General features: G+C 35.6%; 1 protein-coding gene across 1 annotated transcript in view; it reads right to left on the bottom strand.

The window, feature by feature from the left end:
- LOC111504969 (probable multidrug resistance-associated protein lethal(2)03659) overlaps window positions 1–17,983 on the bottom strand; it is a 57,930-nt gene extending 39,947 nt beyond the window's left edge. The window contains exon 1 of the mRNA XM_023159692.2: window positions 17,627–17,983. Within this exon, the coding sequence (XP_023015460.2) occupies window positions 17,627–17,703 (77 nt within the window). The 5' untranslated portion in view covers window positions 17,704–17,983. The remainder of the gene's footprint in view (window positions 1–17,626) is intronic.
- Between the last annotated feature and the right edge of the window lie 914 nt (window positions 17,984–18,897).

Genomic DNA, 18,897 nt, shown 5'->3' with positions numbered 1-18,897 from the left:
CTCGCCGAACACACTTTTCTATTGACGATAACTCCAGACACTCGCATAGGACATGCCGGACAGTTACATCTTCCTGTTCACACATCCTACATAGAGGTGTGTCCACTAGCCCCATATTATGAAAGTGTTTCCTTAGTTGACAGTGGCCAGTCAGAAGTCCTAGTGTTAAGCGTAGATTTTTCCTGGTCATTGCCAGATATTTCTTCGGCGCCAGATTCCCAGGGTCACCCAGGGTTTTCCTAGCAAGATTGCATCCTTTGATTCCATCCCATCTCTTCAGGGATTGAGCATGGTTGTGACGTTCGGCTAGTTCCTCATTCGTGGAAGTCATCAGGCCGTAGGTGCCACTGGGTCCTTAAATTCTTAGTCCAGCCGCTTGCTTGGCTAAAGAGTCGGCAATTCGATTACCTTTACTCCTGTCGTGCCCTTTAACCCATCTCAGGATAATGTTATCTATCGAGGCTTTGGTTAAATTTTGGTGGCACTCTAGTACTAGTCCTAGCCTGTTCAAGGCTTATAGGGCTTGTCTGCTATCAGCGCAGATTTTTATGTTTTTGCCAGAAATTATTTTTCTGGTTAGTTCTTTTGTGGCGACTAAAGATACCAGCCAGTTCTGTTTGAACCACGCTGGTATTTTTTCCCATTCCCCACTTAATCCTTAGGCTAAGTGATCTGGAGTACTTCCACATCCTGAGCCTTCTTTGGTTTTTGATCCGTCTGTATATATGCGTATTGCATGTAGCATCTGACTCCATGTTCTGTTTCATTTGTATTCTGTAGGGTTTATTAAATACAAACCTGGGTTCAATTGCATCACTGGTTGCCTGCGCAGCAGAGGTTGCGCAGTAAGCGGTTCTCGCCATAGACTCAGCCTCAATTGACCCATTCCTACTTCGAGATTTACACCAGCCGTGAACAATGCAGTACCATTAACGCAACTTCCTTAACGTACAGGTCCACAGGGGTCAGACCAGTAATTAATTCCATTGCCGCGGTTGGTGTTTTCTCATGGCTCCTATGAAGGTATTTCACCTCTTCACAGAAGTTCAGTTTGCTTTTGAAGATTTCGGGAGATTTTGAGCCCAATAAACTTCGTTTCCTATTTTCTATAGAAGTTGAAATATAGAGGGTGATACGGTTTCAAACTGACACACTGTGAACCCATCTTCATTGGATATATACCGCCAAAATTCCAAAGTCAAAACATATTGAATTAATGCATCCTAATCTATCATTTCAGTGTCAAGAACAATGTACCGTTTGGTTAAAAAACGAAAAATGCAAAAACCCATATCTGCGAACTTTCACCTTGACTAATTTTTTGCAAATGTGGCATCGATGGGGACTTTTCACATACCATTTTAAAGATGTTCAGAAAATTCGTACCAATTTTTAGCTTTATATGAATTTTTGTAACTTTGCATGTCTTGACTTGACCGGACTATAATATTAAATCCAAGGTGGTCACAACTGGGTGCATCAAGATATATGTATAGTATTTTGTGAATGCTATCTGGGCGGTTGTTTGGAAATAAATGTACTTATTTGCATTATGTTAATAATATTCAAGATATATAAGTGAATATGTGAAATGAAAAAACTCTTGTTTAGCTTTGGAAAATAACAGTGTGACGTTTAACCGAAGATATCTTTACTTTTATCAAGTGCAGATGCAAATATAAACTCGAGAGAAACCCAGTCCTTTCATATGCCAGTGTTATATTGAACAAAAGAAGTACTTTCTTTGATTTATGCACCTGAGTCATTAGATAAAATTCTCAATGGTTATGCTTAGGCGAGGGCTATTTGAGCTTATGCATTACTTCAGCTTACTTCAGCAATAATATCGAAAGAAATTGATATTTTGACGATGCAGATATGTTGAAAACATATCATGTAACTGTTGACAGTATATTGATGTCGAAAAAGATTATAAAATATCAGGAGCATTACTTCACAGGTTGAATCAAGACCTAAGAGAATATGAAGAACAAGGATCTACTGCAAAACAATGGGAGCTGAACGTATGGAAAACTGAAAAGCTCATTTTAACTGCGTTAAAGCGACTGGTCTATAGTTATTTGGATTTTTTCACTCTTTTTGGAAATAGTTTAAAGGCGAGCAATCTTGTACCAAGAAGGAAAAATCCCTTCCTTGCAAGACAGTGCATTGTGGGCATTGTGGATTCTAGTGTGAGGATAGTGGGTGGTGCCTTTCCCAGATAATCAACTGTGGAGTGGGACGCAAATTATTCAGCAAATAGATTTGCTTTTTCTATGGCTGTTGTTGCAAATGAACCATCTGCTTGTGTTAGTGGTGGAATTGTAGATTTTTTGAAGTTTTGATCAACAGCTTTAGCTACCAACCAGAAGGATCTAGACTCGTTGGGGTTGGCAAACTGTTTATCCCAAATTTGTGCCATTCGATATTGTGGACATTGAAGTCACCGAATATGGAAAATTCGGCACTAAGATGATAGATTTGCAGAAAGTCAAAGGTGTTTACAAGTAAATAGAATAGTGCCCTATATTGTGTATCGCTTGGTGGTCGATCAACGCAGCATATAAATTTAGTTATCTTTTGTAATATTACTTCATACCACTTATAATGCACTGTTTGGAACCTTTGGTGTAGTAATGAATATTACTGGAGTTTTTTCACAACATCAACACTTGGTGATCGAAACACGTGTCGAGGTGTTAAAAATAACGATTTGGTGTTGGGAAAAAACTCCAGTGATATTCATTACTTTATACCACATAACATCAAAGTTTTGGAGTTCTACCATTTTCTCTCGTTGACAGATATGCTACAATTACAGATTTTTATAGGTCCTACTATTTATCAAAAGTCTACAGAAGGATTTTCCACAGTTAGACGTTCAGATAAATTGAGTTATGGGACTTCAACAAATATGGTGATTGAGTAGTGAATGGTGAATGCTGTGAAGACAGATGAAGGTATTGCTCTAGGGAGAAGTACAAAAGAGAGTTTCATGAGAAAATGATTTTGCAATGCATTGCTTGCATTGTAAAAACTTCACATTTACTTTTTCGGATGATGACAAAATTGTATTTTATGCCAATGAAATCGTGGGAAATAAAATCAATTATCACATTACCCTCATGTCTGAAATAATAGGACAGACGTATGATAATATTGAATTGAAACGCGCTGTTTTAGTTATGTGTAGCACCATAAAAGCGCACGATGAGAAAGTACTTGTTGACCCTGTATCATTATTTCAACGTATGATTATTACTACTGAATATGAAGATGGAATTGAAAAATATTTCGAACTTGAATTGGTTTCCTACTCGTGTCACTGTTCAGTGATATTATAATGAGTAAACCACAAAAGTCAGTTATTTACCATTGTTTTCGAACATTAAACATTGATAATAACAACAATAATGCTTGGTGACATACATCATTGATAGAGACTATCCATTACACCGCATTGTGTGGTATTAAAAACAATCCTTCAACGTTATTTCGAATAAATACGTTTGGTATACATCCACATTTTGTTAGACTGTTGTATTTGATGACTACACCGATTGTACGAATTGTTGAATATGCAGAATAACGTCTTCGAACTACAACATCTTCCTATTCTGTTATCTTATTTTGCCCAAATTTATTGGTTCCCACAAAAAATTCTTGCGAATAGGCACCACAAGTATCGATTAATTTCAATGTTGAATGGAAGATTTATCACTGATAATATTTTTGTCAAACGAGCTGATGATGATGCTGATGTCCTGCTAACAGACAGCAATCAAACAATTCAACTCGACAAATACATTATTGTTGTTGGCGAAGACGTTGATATACTGCTCGAACTCCAACCGAAAAAGTTATTTATTTTTTTAAACTTGGGAAAGCTCAACATCAGTCGGAAATATAGTCATCCTAAAGTTTATCTCCTTCTGCAAAGTGTCAAAATCATAAACTATTTCTACACGCAATAACTGGCTGCGATGCGACATTACTATTTTCCAGGAGGGGTAAAACAATGGTTTTTAAAATGTTTGAGAAACAGGATTGAATTCATTGTGCTAACGTTTCCAAAACTAGCAAGTCTACTTCACAAAATGTGAAGTAGACTTGCTACTTCACTGCTACTTATTTATATTAGTGTGAGCATATACATATATATATATATATATATATATATATATATATATATATATATATATATATATATATATATATAACATTAGTTACAAATAAAAGTGAACATAGAAAGTTCAATTTCTCTTTTCTTCATTATGATTTCCTACCACGTAGTAACGGCTACATCCATCAATTAATTGATTAATTAATCATCATCTTCATCTTCATCACGAACGAGTCTCTGTGATCAGCTGTGATTGCGTCATGGCAACAGAATTCAGAGTGGGGACGAAGTGAGAGAGTAATAGATAGAGAAAAAGTGAATAGACAATAGAGGAATAGAAACTCGGAGAGGGAAATATAGGTATCACACAGCTGCACGCATTAAACTTTATCGACGAATTTTTGTTATTTCGGCTTGCGGAAATCGTCAGATTATATATTTTTCGTTATCCTTGAATTATTTCCTTCAAAATAAAAAAAAATTACCTACGCCCGAAAATGTCGAAATGACGTTATTTTTTTACAACTTTGCTGCCCTCCCCTTTCTTCACGTCACTCTCAAATTGTCAGATTACTGGAATATACACTTTTTAGCATGTAATCAACTCACCCTACCTTAATCTGACCCGCTCGAAAATTTCTGATGATCAATTTTTTTTACTAATCTGATCCTTAATCCCTCACAGGCGGCCTTATATATGGGGCTCATATTTGGTGGATGTACTTAACCAGGTACAAGGTATCCCTCTGTATATTAATTTGCCGTGCTTTAGTAAATCCAGAAATCCCCGCTTGGGCTCCCCTATTATAATTGTTGACTCGTCAAGTTGTAGCAAAAAAGCAACGCAGCGGACGATATCTTTCTGTAGTTGTTTGTTTATGTTTTTACTTATCGTTTCTTTACGGCGCATCACAGTATTTCAGGACAGTTGTAATCCATGAATAGCTTTTTTGATTAAGTTTTTATTTTTGAAATCCACGAACAGCAAATCTGACACTGCTTTGAAGATTTTCTTGGTGCATTCTCCATCGGAAAAAGGTTTGCACTTTTGTGCAATTCTGTAGTTTGCTTGGAAAGAAGCTTCAGATGCAGCTTTGCTCAATAGGTTCAGAAAACATGTTTTCTTGTGATTACGCTTCGCAGTATGTTCTAAGTTTTTTTAAATTTATGCCTTCCCACGATCGACTGAACTAATAGTCGCGATCGACCGGTTGGCCACCTCTGCTATCCAGTGCATTTCTATAATGTCCCCCCCCCCTTTTATTTTTTGAACGGGTCAACTCAAAAAAATTGAAATTTGGGATAATGAAATTAATGCATGAATACTTTATTTTGAAGTGAAATTGACAGATGAAACTTTCAAAATGGCGACTGGGCGCCATCTGGGAAAAAAATTAAATGGAATGGGGATCTTGTGACACATCATTTTGAAGCTCCAGACGAGTACTTCACAACCCTAGAATATGAAGTCAATATCTTCACCTACTACAAAATGGCTGAACATTTGATAACTTCCTGAATACAAACACATTGATACTGATATTTCTAGAAATATTTCTTGTTTATAAAAATGACAAAAAATGTACGACAATGAACATCATTGTTCAGTTAGAATATTCTCATTTAGTTTTCGGTTTTCCTAATATCCAGAAAAATCTAACATTTGGGCAGGAATATTGATCAAAATTCAACAGATGAACTGTATTTGAATATGCCGGAAACTACTGTTGACCCTCTCATCACTGAAATCGTCGAAGCGAATCCTAATGAATTCGATATGGATATTGTATTCCAACAAGACGGAGCACCACCACATTACTCCAGACAAGTAAGAAACTATTTGGATACTAATTTTCCCGGTCGTTGGATTGGGAGGTCCTACAGAATAGCCAGCCCGCTCGCCAGATTTGACACCTTTGGACTTCTTTTTTGGGGTTATTTGAAACAAAAAGTGTAAGAAACTGAACCTGCTCCAATATTGGATATACAGCAGAGAATAATGAATATTTGTATGTGAATACACTGTTTGAATTTTTTATTTGAATATTGACTTTACTGTGTTCGGAAATGTTCGGCGTGAAATATCGGATAGGCTTTCCATAAGTCAAGAAGTTCAAGGCAACCATTTCGAACATCTTCTGAAGTGACCTCAAGCTTAATACCTCATATTCTGTAGTTGAATGTCAATGGGCAATTATTAAATGTTCCGCCATTTTGTAGTAGGTGAAGATATTGACTTCATATAATAGGGTTGTGCAGTATTCGTCAGAAGCTTCAAAATGATGTGTCGCAAGAACCCCCTTTCCATTTAATTTTTCCTAGATGGCGCACTGTCGTCATTTTGAAAGTTTCATATGTCAATTTCACTTCAAAATAAAGTATTCATGCATTAATTTCAGTATCCCAAATTTCAATTTGTTGAGTTGACCCGTTCAAAAAATAAAGGGGTGGAGACATTAAAGAAATGCACTGTATATGAGCTCCAAAAAATTACCTGTTACGATGACCTGTTTTGTGAAAAATACTCGGAACAAAAAACGAAGCAATTGGCTAGTTTTCTTTCTGCTCAGCTTCTGCTTCTGCTCAGTAATATTCATTCTAGTTATAACATCAAGTTCCACTGTGACTTGGTAATCAACTAGATCCAAAAGACTGGGGTTGGAAGTTAACCGGCAATACATTGGAACTTAGAACCAATCCAGACTGTTCCCATCCGGAAAAATTCAACGCAATTTTTTGGATTTGTGAAAAGGTATGTAATGCTGAACCTAACTGCAAAAAATGGTATTCTTCTGTTCATCAACTTCTACCAGTTGTCAAGGCTAGTGGTGCTCCGATGTTAAATCGCCATTAGTAGAGGGTTCGTCCGATATCAGCAAGAGACAATAATAGATGATAATTTAGTAACACCCAGCAGGAAGAAGAAGAACAAGAAGAAAAGAAGCAAAAATATTGATTACGAATAAGACGATTAATTTCCAAAATTTCTTAAGAATTCAGATCACTTTCATCATTTCTTATAGTAGTTGGACTCGATTTTGATTAACTTTAAACGGACAGATGTATTTTAAACATTGTACACTTATCAAGAATAGGTGACAATACAATAGTTTCATAAGTTCATCCCATTATCCTGATCAGAATCGCCAGGATTAAATAATTTCCTCATACAGCCTCTGTGTGAGAGCAAGTGAGACAACCACTTGCTAAGCACCAACCAAATTGCTGCCATAAAAAAAATATGATTTAAAGCATCCCACGCTTTTTTATCGATTTAATCACAATCTTTAATTAGTTTGGAATTATTTTTTAGTTTTCAGTTCGTGTTGGTATTGAAGCGTGTTTTTTAAGTTTTTTAAACTATTATTTATTAATAATAAATAGTACTGAATAAACAGAATCACAATAGATCGTGACCAAGTATACTACCTCACCTCAATAAAAAAATCTGTTTAAAATATGTTTTCCGTCGCCCCTATACGAACGACAACTCGTAGAAGTTGAGAAACTTGTGCGAGCTAAGGACTAACGAGGTCTTAACTTTTAACCTGTGATTCCTAACAAGGTGCCTATTATGAAGAAAATAACATTATTCAACTATTTGAATCGTTATATTTAAAAAATGGCGACTCTTAGAAGAAGAATCGTGAAGATAATTTTTCTAGATAATTGCATGATCTACAATTTTTGTTTGGCCTATTTTCATTATAAAACTCACCGTTAGCGATGAATTGGCGCAGTGGTAGCGCGCCCGACTCACGATCGGAAGGTCGTGAATTCGATCCCAACCTCGACCAGATATTTTCTCAAGAGAATTTATCTGGTTGAAGCTGGGATAATTCTGCAACGTCACATAACTGACGGACTGCGAATAGCCATGATGCTCCCTAGGTGACTCGGGGAGTTATTAGCATTGCCTACCCAGGACACGAGGCTAGTGACCAATGCAGTAGATGTCGATGACACTCAAAAAAAACCTCACCGCTTGGTTGAGAATTTTCGTAACTTTGAATGTTTAACTTGACCGGACTATACATTTTGTGCTCAATGCACAAATGAGTGCATTGGGAGATAGTGCTTTGTGAATGTTGTCTGGGCGGTTGATTGGAAATTGAATGTCCTCATTTGCACTCTGTTAATAATATTCAAGATTTAAGTGAATATGTGAAGCGTAAAACTCTAGTTTTGGCAAGTAACGGTATGACATTTAACTGAAGTTATTCTCACTCTCATCAAATGCAGATGTACGAGAATATGTTTGTGCCATATTCACTCTCATCAAATGCAGATGTACGAGAATATGTTTGTGTCATATTGATTGTACTGTGATTTTGTAATTTGGTCCCAAGATACATTCTCCTTGACTTTGATTTTTGGAACAAAAATAGTAAAATTGGTATTCAATTTCATTCGAAAGTATCAATGCCAGAGTTTTTGGGCAGACACTTCACAAAAAAGGAACTGTTAGACGGGACACAAGTGTTTAGGTACGAAAATAACAACTATGAAACCGAGTGGTATTTTCATTACTCGTTAACAGTTATAACAGACTTTAAAAACATAGTAGAATGATACAACCAGTAGGCTCTCTTACCACGTGATCCGCCCTAGTTGCCGGAGACCTTCAACAGCTCTTAAGCTAGGCCGCACTGCAGGAAGGTCGGTAGGATGCTGGATGGTAGATAGCTGCCTAGCGAACATCCTGCTGTTTACAAACGTGAGTAACAGAACGTCGGTAGCCGCAGTGGCCCCCCACTACCATTCAACCTCCAGAAACCATCCGAAGGTACGCCAGTCGTTTATCCAACCTGATCAGTCGTGTTTGATATTCCAGCCGGGTAGCCTAGCTATGGAGCGTATTAAGTTCTGTGTTCAAAAGAAGGGCAATTTGGGACCCAGCAGACCCATTAAGAAAAAATTTGCACTGCTGGAAGAAGAAATCAGCTCCGAAGAAGATCCGGATTTCTGTTTCTTCAAGACTTCACTTCCATATATGCAGGAATTGAGCCCAGGCCATAGGCTGAGTCCGTGGGAAAATTCAAGACTTTATCTTGAATGAATATGAAAAAAGAAATATGTCTGTGGGAGTCCCTCAATTTGGCCACGAGTATGATAGTCGTACCCAGTACTCATCATTGTCAAATTCTACTGATGTTTCAGGCTTTTCGATGGAACAACAATCATTAGATTCGTATGGTGGAACATCCACAACTCAACAGCAAGATCCTTTTTTTCATAATATGTAACTCTTTTCTTTAACGTTTATGTTCTAATGTTTAGTTTCAATGATTTTGTTTATTTATTAAAGAAAGGCATGATTGTTACTTTTCCGCTGTCAGTTAAATACTGGCTTCATTTCACTGCGTCCAGGATGCACTGCCCCTCCGCTATCCACCTTTACCATACACCCTCCAAGCGACCATTTAGCATCCTGCAGTGCAGCCCCGGGTTTAGGATGAGATTCTCATCCAACGATGTAGTATCGAAGGATTCGACGGTACCACGGGCATCGGATTAGTTATAATAAACGGTAGGAAATTGATATTGTGTTTATTTAATTCGCTGTTGTTATTATTGTTTTTAGTTTTTGTGGTTGGTTATAAGTAACTTACCACAAAATCTTCTATAATATTCGTAAATTTCGTTTTTATATGAGCGCTATGGTAAACGAATAAAATTCGCTCCGCACTTCGTTTCGAGGTCACAGAGAACTTTGTAAATTTATGAATGAAAGTAGTGGGAATGGACTTACTGGTTCATTTTTACTATGTTGGTATGAAGTATTATCGAGAAGACAATGGTTTGTGGGCACTTTAAAAACAATATTCTCATGTAGCGGCGTAGCATAGAATGGGGTTGAGAAAAAAAATTAATGATCCTCAATGCCAATTCTGGGAATAATGAAATCCTCAAAATTTCACAAACTTTAAATTTTTTCATAGAAGAGTAAATTGGGTAACAGGATCATTTATAAAAAAACAATTGATTATTTGCCAAAGTTTCGAATTCAATTAAATTCTTCTTCATGTCTCGAAAAGAAGGTTCTTCGTGTTTTAAATATAACTATTTTAAAAACATCAGACATATTAGATACGTAATAAAAATATGAGAATTACTGAAATGATAACATTTTCGAAATAACAACACCACATACACTAAGACACACTAATTTTAGTGGTGTATTTCCTAAAATATTTTCTGACGAAACATTTTACAGTTACAGCCAAACAGGATGATTTGCCATGGAGATATTTTCAATCCAACCATTCACGGATGGAGGTTAAATAACGTCTGGTGCACGGAGCATTGCACATTATATTGATTTGTTGTGAAATAGAGTTATCGGAAAATATTTATTTCATTCATTAATGTGTTGATCCCACTCACTCCGGCTGATTGGCTGGCCTTGGTCATGTTTCACGGCCTGAACCACTGTGCATGCTGATTTTGGCGAGTGCATTGGCTTGGGGTGTGGGGGTTGAGCAAACCAGCCATCAGATGCTTGCTTCCACGTAGCCCCGCTGGATACGGGAATGACAGAATCACTTGTGTTTCTGTTCTTCCCTAACTGAATGGCATCCAAACGATGGCTTGATCCTAAGATGTGTGTATCCGTGCCGAGAGGATGAATGACACTGAGCCTATCAGCTGTCTCTACGGAACCTTCGAGATACCAGGCGCCCTCTAGTCGTAGCATCGCCTTGTCACGGTAACGCGGGGCTCTGCTGTGATTGATCTTCTTTCCCTAGCTACTCGTGGGACTTTTATGGACAGAGTAAACTTAAAAATTCTTTGACGCTGAGTCTACAGAGGAGATGGATGTCGAGCTTACGACTCCAACTGACCTCCCTGTAAATTTAGATCAGGAGCGAGAGCTTCTCAACTCTCCAACTCCTGATCCAATAACTGAACCTAAAAAATAGGTATGGTGGTGCAGCCAGGAAACGAATGAGTCGTTTCTTCAAGAGTGGGTTACCTTATGAAACCGCCTTGCACCAAATTCTTGAGCGGCGTACGCAGAATCTGTCTCAGATGGAGGAACAAACCCCCCATAGGCAGGTTAGCAAACGTTTGCTCTCAAGTGATGATTCACCAAAACCAGAGGCGAAAAATCCCTGCACGGTTGAATCTAAGGCATCCTCAGGTGTAGCTGACGTGCAAAAACCTTCATATGGGAAGATTGTCGCGGATTTCCAGATGGGAATCTTGCACCTTGACTATCCGACTACCTCATTAACGATGAAACAGCAGAGCATATACTTTGTGCCTGTCCCTGCTGGGGACCGAATCAGGTTTTTAGAGTTCGGCAGAGCCGTTCTCTCACCATCTGATCTTAAAGACTACTCACCATACAAACTAATCGGCTTCGTTAAGAAGCTGGGTTTATTTGGTCGAGAGTCGAATAGACCCACTCACTTTGGACTTAACCTAACCTAAGCACCCGATGTTAAAAACCCCCTACGTATTATTCTCATTTCTGGAAAAACGTTGAATTTAAGTAATTTACGATTTCTGCTAAATGTTTTCATGATCCTGTAGCATATTTAATGAGCCCTCATACGACTATTACGTATTTGAGCCCTAGGGGTTAGGGAACTTGATAAGATAACATTCTAATAATTCACTTTAGTATTGAATAATTCCCTCTGTATAGTTCTAATCGCTAATCAGCAACTGTCGATAAAACATTTCCCAACATTTGTATTAGATAAAAAACGATGGTAGTTGAATCAATCACCTCGATAATATATACAGGAAGTTTTTGAATCAAGAGTAGCATCGCGCGATTCTCACTTTTACAATAAAGGTGGCTCAAAAAACAAATGAGAACATCATCATAGTAAATCCGAGATAAATTCGATACTATTGAAAAAACTGAAGTTTATGTTTATTCTCCAGGAATATTTAATAAAACATTAATTTCTTGCCTACACTAGTGTTAGTTATCATTATTTTAAATCCAAAATCCCTGACAGACTGATACTTGAGATAAAAAGTTATTTGAAAATCTAAATTGACTAAAAACTATGTAATAATATTTTTACATAAACGAAATTAAATAACAAAAAGAAATGAAAAGTAGCTACCACCGCTAGCTGGCATCGACCGTTTTTTGCGGTCGGTTCCAGCAAAGCTATCGAGTCAAAATTTCATTTTATAATAATGATAATAATAATGCATTTATTCACCATATCAAACCATCATGAATAGAAAATTTTACCACAAATTTACATTGGTAAATAAAGGAAGATCCACAGAGAGATGAATCCCTGTGCATGGTTATAATGTTTCAGTTTGTAGAAGTAGGTAGATAGGGAGAAGAAAAAAATTAAGAATCAAAAAAATTTGTTTCTGCAATTCAGAAACGAGATGGTTGAATTTTTATTCTCGGAATCGTGGAAAGCCAAATATTTTACTTGTTTTTGAATAGGTTTACTGAATTTATCTGTCTTATTTCATCGGGTATTTCGGCATATAATATTGCAATTCATATTCATACCGAAGTATTCAACAAAATGTCTTCTTATACGGTATATCTCATGAAAACTTTTTACAGCATATTTTAATGGTTAATTTTTTTCGCATGACCGATAGTAATATTTTGAATCCTCCTTCATTCATATTAAACTTCGAATATAATGACCTTTTCAAACTCATAAATCTGTTCGTAGATGATATTTTGGTAATCATGAGTGCAACCTCGAGAGAAAAAGCGGTAAATAATCTCAAATTAAATATTACGAAATCTTAAACAATGGATTTCATAGTTAGCAACAAATCGAATGTGCATGGAGAAAATTGTCTAATGTCACTATGTGAATTCAGACACTGATGTGGCTCCTGGCAATACAGTCCTAAGAAAAGACCTACAGCTTGCGAGAAGATATAAAATCGCATTAACTTAGATAACGACTCAGATAGAAGTGGATACTTCAAAAGTTGTTTTGAAAAATTGAACATTAGATGAAGATAAAATAACAAAATATATGAAAAATGAGATTAATTGATCTACCATGAAGGTAATCTGTTCCCTCGCCATCAAAACTATAATTATTATATAGGTATTATTTACTGGAATTTTTTGAGCAATCAACTGAGTAATCAAATAAAGCTGCGTACCACCAAGAACCTCAAAGACGAAACAGTTATGTGCCTTGTTCATTATCTGTATCCCACAAAAATTAAATTTCTGGTGAACATCACAATTCAATGAATAAAAACATGAAATGCAGACTTCAAATTACTAATTTTAATGAAAAGTATAATTGGCGTAGAGACTGAGTCCAAAACAAGTAGTGTTTCCAAATACCAGAACTGCAACGTTCTTGTTGGCGTCTTTACGAGATAAAGTATACACACTTATGATATAGATGAATCTTAGGTATCGATAATGAAAATTTCAGGAAAAATACCTGATATGACTGGATTAAACGCTTCCTTAGGTTTATCTCTGAAAATTTAGCTATTTGTCCCGTGAAGTTCTTCCATGGGGTTCTTATTAGGAAAGAGGTTGCCAAATGACAATGATATTGGCGAGGTATTGTCACTACTTGTCACTTGATATCAAGTTAGCGAGACAACATGTATTTTTTTTAAAAAAAAGGGGCGAAAAAATATTTTTCTCCGCAACTAATTAGCGAATAAATATACTAAACTAATGGTCTAGTCAAAGTTCTGGAAAACTTTATAATAAAAAAGTGGTATCGCTAACTTGATATCAAGTTAGCGAGACAACATGTATTTTTTGAAAAAAAGGGGCGAGAAAATATTTTCTTCCGCAACTTATTAGCGAATAAATAGCGGCAAATTATGAAATCATTCGTTTTGCAAATTTCGAAAAGTGTCTCGTCAACTTGACATAAGTGTTTCAGCAATAACCTCTTCATTCGAGTGAAATTTCTTACAGGTGAGTATTTTTTTGATGCTATATAATATAATGTTGATGGTATTTCCCTTCTCAAGATATTCGATGAATATTACACCATGCACATCCCAAAATACCGGGGCAATAACCTTTCCAACCGATTGTGGTGCTTTCGGGCGCTTTGGACGAGGTCCACCAGTTGCTCTCCACTCAAATGACGATCATTTTGATTCCAGAGTGAAGTGCTGGATCTATGTTTCATCCATTGTCACATATCGACACAAAAATTTTGGTTTGTTATGATTAATCATGGCCAAACAATGCTCAAAATCATCAAGACGTTCTTGTTTTTGGTCAACAGTGAGCTCGCAGGGCACCCACTTTGAACAGAGCTTTCTCATAGTCAAATGCTCATGCAATATAAAGCCAACACGTTCTTTTGATACCTTCACAATGTCAGCCAACTCACGAAATTTCAATAAGGCTTCAATAAGACAAGCGCAGTCTATGTGTTATGCACGAGATCAGTAAAGATAACAATAAATTTTCATATTAAATTTATTATATGTATATACAAGAGAAGGAGCAATTTTGCAAAAAATTTCTTTTCAATCTGATCATACCGAATAATGGTATCATTTGTGATATCTTAATTTTTATTTTAAATAAATCAAGTCAATAACTGAAAATACTTATGTATGTAGCATATGCGATCTTAAGTGCATTTAATCAGTAATAGCTGAATAAATAGCAAAGATTATTGGTTAAATAAATAATGTCATGTGTTTTTGTAGTTCCATATATCAATAAATATTTATTCTACAGTGTCGTGGTTTATACTGATCGATAGAGAATTTTGTACTGTATACATTGATGCTGTTCTTTTTTTCCAAATTTTAATTGATGATGTCGTTAGGCGATTTTCGGCCAATTTTTCTCTACGAATTCAAATTGAACCAAAGCGCTGCCAAAACAGCTCGAAAACTCAACCAGGCATTTGGCAATGATAGTATTAATAAAGGCACTGTTCGACGTTGGATTGCAAGTTCCGGAGATTATAGCCTCGAAGATAAGCCCCGAAGTGGTCAACCTACAGTAATCCAGGACGAGGATTTGAGGACCCTGGTGGAGACTTAACCATCACAAATGCAAGCTGAAGAAGTGAGCGTTAGCTCCCATGCGGTTTTTGATGATTCAAAACGTATTGGGAAGGTCAAAAAGATCGAAAAGTGGGTGCCTCACGATTTGAAAGATCGACAGAAATTGACATGTTTCGAGGTCGGTTCTTATCTGTTTTTGCGCAACCAAAACGATCTTTTTATGGATCGGATCGTCACATGTGATGAAAAGTGGTTCCTCTACGACAAGAGAAGACTTTCAGGACAATGAGCCACCCAGGCACTTCCCAACAGCGAAAACCCACCACTGTAAGGTGGTCAGCAGCTGGGGTGATTAACTATAACTTCCTAGAACCGGGCCAAACCATCATAGCAGTGTCCTATTGTGAGGGAATCGACGAAATGTACCGAAAACTGCGTTAGCAGCAGCCGGCACTGCTCAATAGAAGAGGTCCAATCCTGCATTGTTAAATAATATTAGTGAAACTTTGATTAAGTGTATTCCTTATTCAAGTATTAAGAACCCATTCATACCGGAAGACATAAAATTGGTGTCAGTAGTAGTACTGAAAGAAAGATTATAACGCATTCACCGACATAGGATGAATGCGCGAAAAAATAATTAGCACGAGATAGGGTTTATGAGAGGTATTCTCACAAAAGTGCTTGAAAAGACGATCAGTTCAGTAGATTCGAAAAAAAGGCCAACCGAACATTTTATATCGGGAGAAATTTTTCAGTTTTTCAATGAAACGTTTCATCGTGAAGTTAATTTTCAATTTTCAAAATGGGAAATGGTATACTTCGACCGCCAAAATGAAAATGAGGGTGTGATTATTTTTTTGAATTTATTTTATGACTATGAAAATTTTGTAGATCTCTTTTGGTAACCATATACCTAATATTCAGAAAAGTATGACACACACGTAAAAACTAGTAAAGTAAACAAGTTTCTTGGACTCGGTGTCATGAAAAATATAGGGAAAAACGCAATAATGAGGCTACGGTTTTTCAGGAGACTTGGAAAAAGTGGCGGCTCCCAGGCAGTTGAAAATTACTCATTACTTATTATCTTTTTTATTTCAATAAAAACGTTCACCTTTAAACTTTTTTCACTTATTTTATTTTCAAGTTTTTAGTTTCTGATTTTGTTACTCAATTCTTCTCATTCTGTTTAGTTCATTCAGTGCCTCAGTAATACAAGGTTATACGTAATCCGCCATTTTGTAGCTGCGGCCATCTTGAATTTGTATATTTTTGAAAGTGTGAAGCCTTGTCATTTGATACCCATATTGAGGTAGTTGTGAAACAACATCTTGGATTTACAATTATACAGATATGTGTGATTTATGACAATTTTATTTTGTGGTAATTCATGATCACTTTAATGAATAAAAACACTTTTGTCTAATTACCACTAGTTAATTTTATTTACCTATACGACCGGTTTCGGGTTCAATCCCATCATCAAGTATAAAAACTGAAATGTGAAATTTAAAAACTCTGATATATCGGGAATTTTCAGGTAAGATGTAAGGACAGGTAGTTAAACTAACCAGGGTGCCAACTTTAAAATTCAAAACTGAAGGTTATAGGGGTTGTTAATCTTATAAATTCATGAGTGGAGACCTACATAAATCGAGTTGCTCGTTTAGGAGTATATATTTCTGGTTTTCAATTGATTTGTTAATTTCCATGGCTTTCAACAAATTAATTTTTTTCCTTTATTACATATGTGTAGGATTTAGAGGTTATCTTTACTTAACTTGTGTTTTGATTCTTGAAGATGTTAATACATTGTAAATCAAAACAACAAGATCACTATGACGGAAAAAACAAAGGACTTCCACACAAATAACAAAGAAAAATGTCAAAAATTATTTTATTTCAACAATGCAGCCTAGGTACGTACCATAAGGTTATTATAAAAGTACCACTAACAAAAAATTGCAGCTCAAATATAAGAAATTAAATTGAAAAAGTCCTCGACCGAGGACGAAACGTCTTTATATATATATATATATATATATATATATATATATATATATATATATATATATATATATATATATATATCAAAAAGGAAAAACTCATTTAACGCAAATCCAAACCCCAAGAAACCCCGCTCCAAAAAATATACACTCAGGATTCAAGAAAAACTACACATATATATATATATATATATATATATATATATATATATATATATATATATATATATATATATATATATATATATTTCTGACAAAAAAAGATTATTGGGAAGTTAAAATAAAATTTATTGAAATTTTTCTAGTAATATTGTGAAATCAGTATTATCGTTTCTGAACAAGAATCTCTAACCACTCTGTGTTTGTGTTCAAAAATAAGTATAATTTAACAGGTATAAACCGTTTTATGTGTGAAGTAATCCTTGTTGGTGATAATATAATAATATGGTCTTCTTTGAAAGGTACTTCATTAAAATTTGCTTGGTTGAACGCGAGAAAATTCCCAATATACAAATATATAAGTACTTACGAAAAAGTGATAACGGACAAAGGATTTGCATTCTCCACAGGGTTTGGATTTTTCGAGACGCCTACCCCTGTATCCATGGTAAAGTTGTATCACAGTATTTATTAAGTACACTTCAGAAAATACAAACGAGGCAAACAACGGTCCCTAACAAAACGACTTTAACAGAACTCGAACCTCGAAATGATCATAACGATCGGTATTTGTCGGCTTTAAACGTTGCGATGTTGCCTTATTGTAGCGTTATGCTGAAGTTTTGCACCCTGGAGAGATTTAAAAAATCGATTTGTTTTGGTTTGACGATATGACGATTGCCCGAAGTTACGCAATACCAATACTTTTGCTGTCATCTACGAACTCGCGTGAAGTAGGTATTGTTTATGCTAAATATTATTAGGTTAAATACGCGTGCCGACATGTAAACGTATACAATTACGAAATTGACAGATCTAAAATGACAGTTCTAATCAGGACAGAAATCTCGGAGTACTTGGATTAATTTTCTACTTTATATTTTTACATATTTTTTGAGTGGGATTAGGTTGATTTGAGCACATTTTTTATTTTTTGACACGTAACAAATCAATCATAAAGTGAATTGTAACAACAAAGTGAATAAAGTGAATTTGTAACAACACATTTTTTTTAGCTCTATTCGAGACTTTAATAAGTAGGTATAAAAACGACGAGATGCTTCGATTTGATGAAAGCCGTATGTTTAAAAAAAGCCGAATTTGTTCAAATCTGCCTCCCTATACGGGTAACATTTGAATAACATGGTGTGCTTTTGAAAAAAAGGTTCAACGTGGAAAATAGAGATTATAGAGAATCAATTCGTTATTGATATAATCATATATAGATATTGTAACCGAACACTTAAACCTTATGTTACAGTAACAAAACTCAAAATGACAGTTTTCATTTCAGTCAGACTTTTATTTTGGCAACAAAAACAATGGCATTTTACTTAAAATTAAGCGTGAAATAAACTAATGTCAAACTAAGTCAAATACCAAGTAAAATTAAAATAGTTATTTTCAATGAGCCTTTTTCCTGAGAATAGTACAGCGAATGTGTCACGAGAGGCAGCGCTAGTAGTAGGGACAAACATAAACTATTCACAAGTAAAACAGTGTTATTTACGTAATATTAATTTATTATTTAAAAATATAAATCTGAAATAAAAAATTTATTTTGTGCTAGTATAATGCTAACAAAGCATTGCTGTTTTGCGAATTGTACGTCGGATAATCGATATCCGGAAGAAAACGTGT

The sequence above is a fragment of the Leptinotarsa decemlineata genome, unplaced genomic scaffold, assembly GCF_025532065.1.
Source record: "Leptinotarsa decemlineata unplaced genomic scaffold, Ldec_3_MD MMD2_tig00026299_RagTag_RagTag, whole genome shotgun sequence".
Classification (NCBI taxonomy): domain Eukaryota; kingdom Metazoa; phylum Arthropoda; class Insecta; order Coleoptera; family Chrysomelidae; genus Leptinotarsa; species Leptinotarsa decemlineata.
Note: the sequence above shows the minus strand (reverse complement) of the source record. Positions and strands in the feature narration are given on the sequence as shown.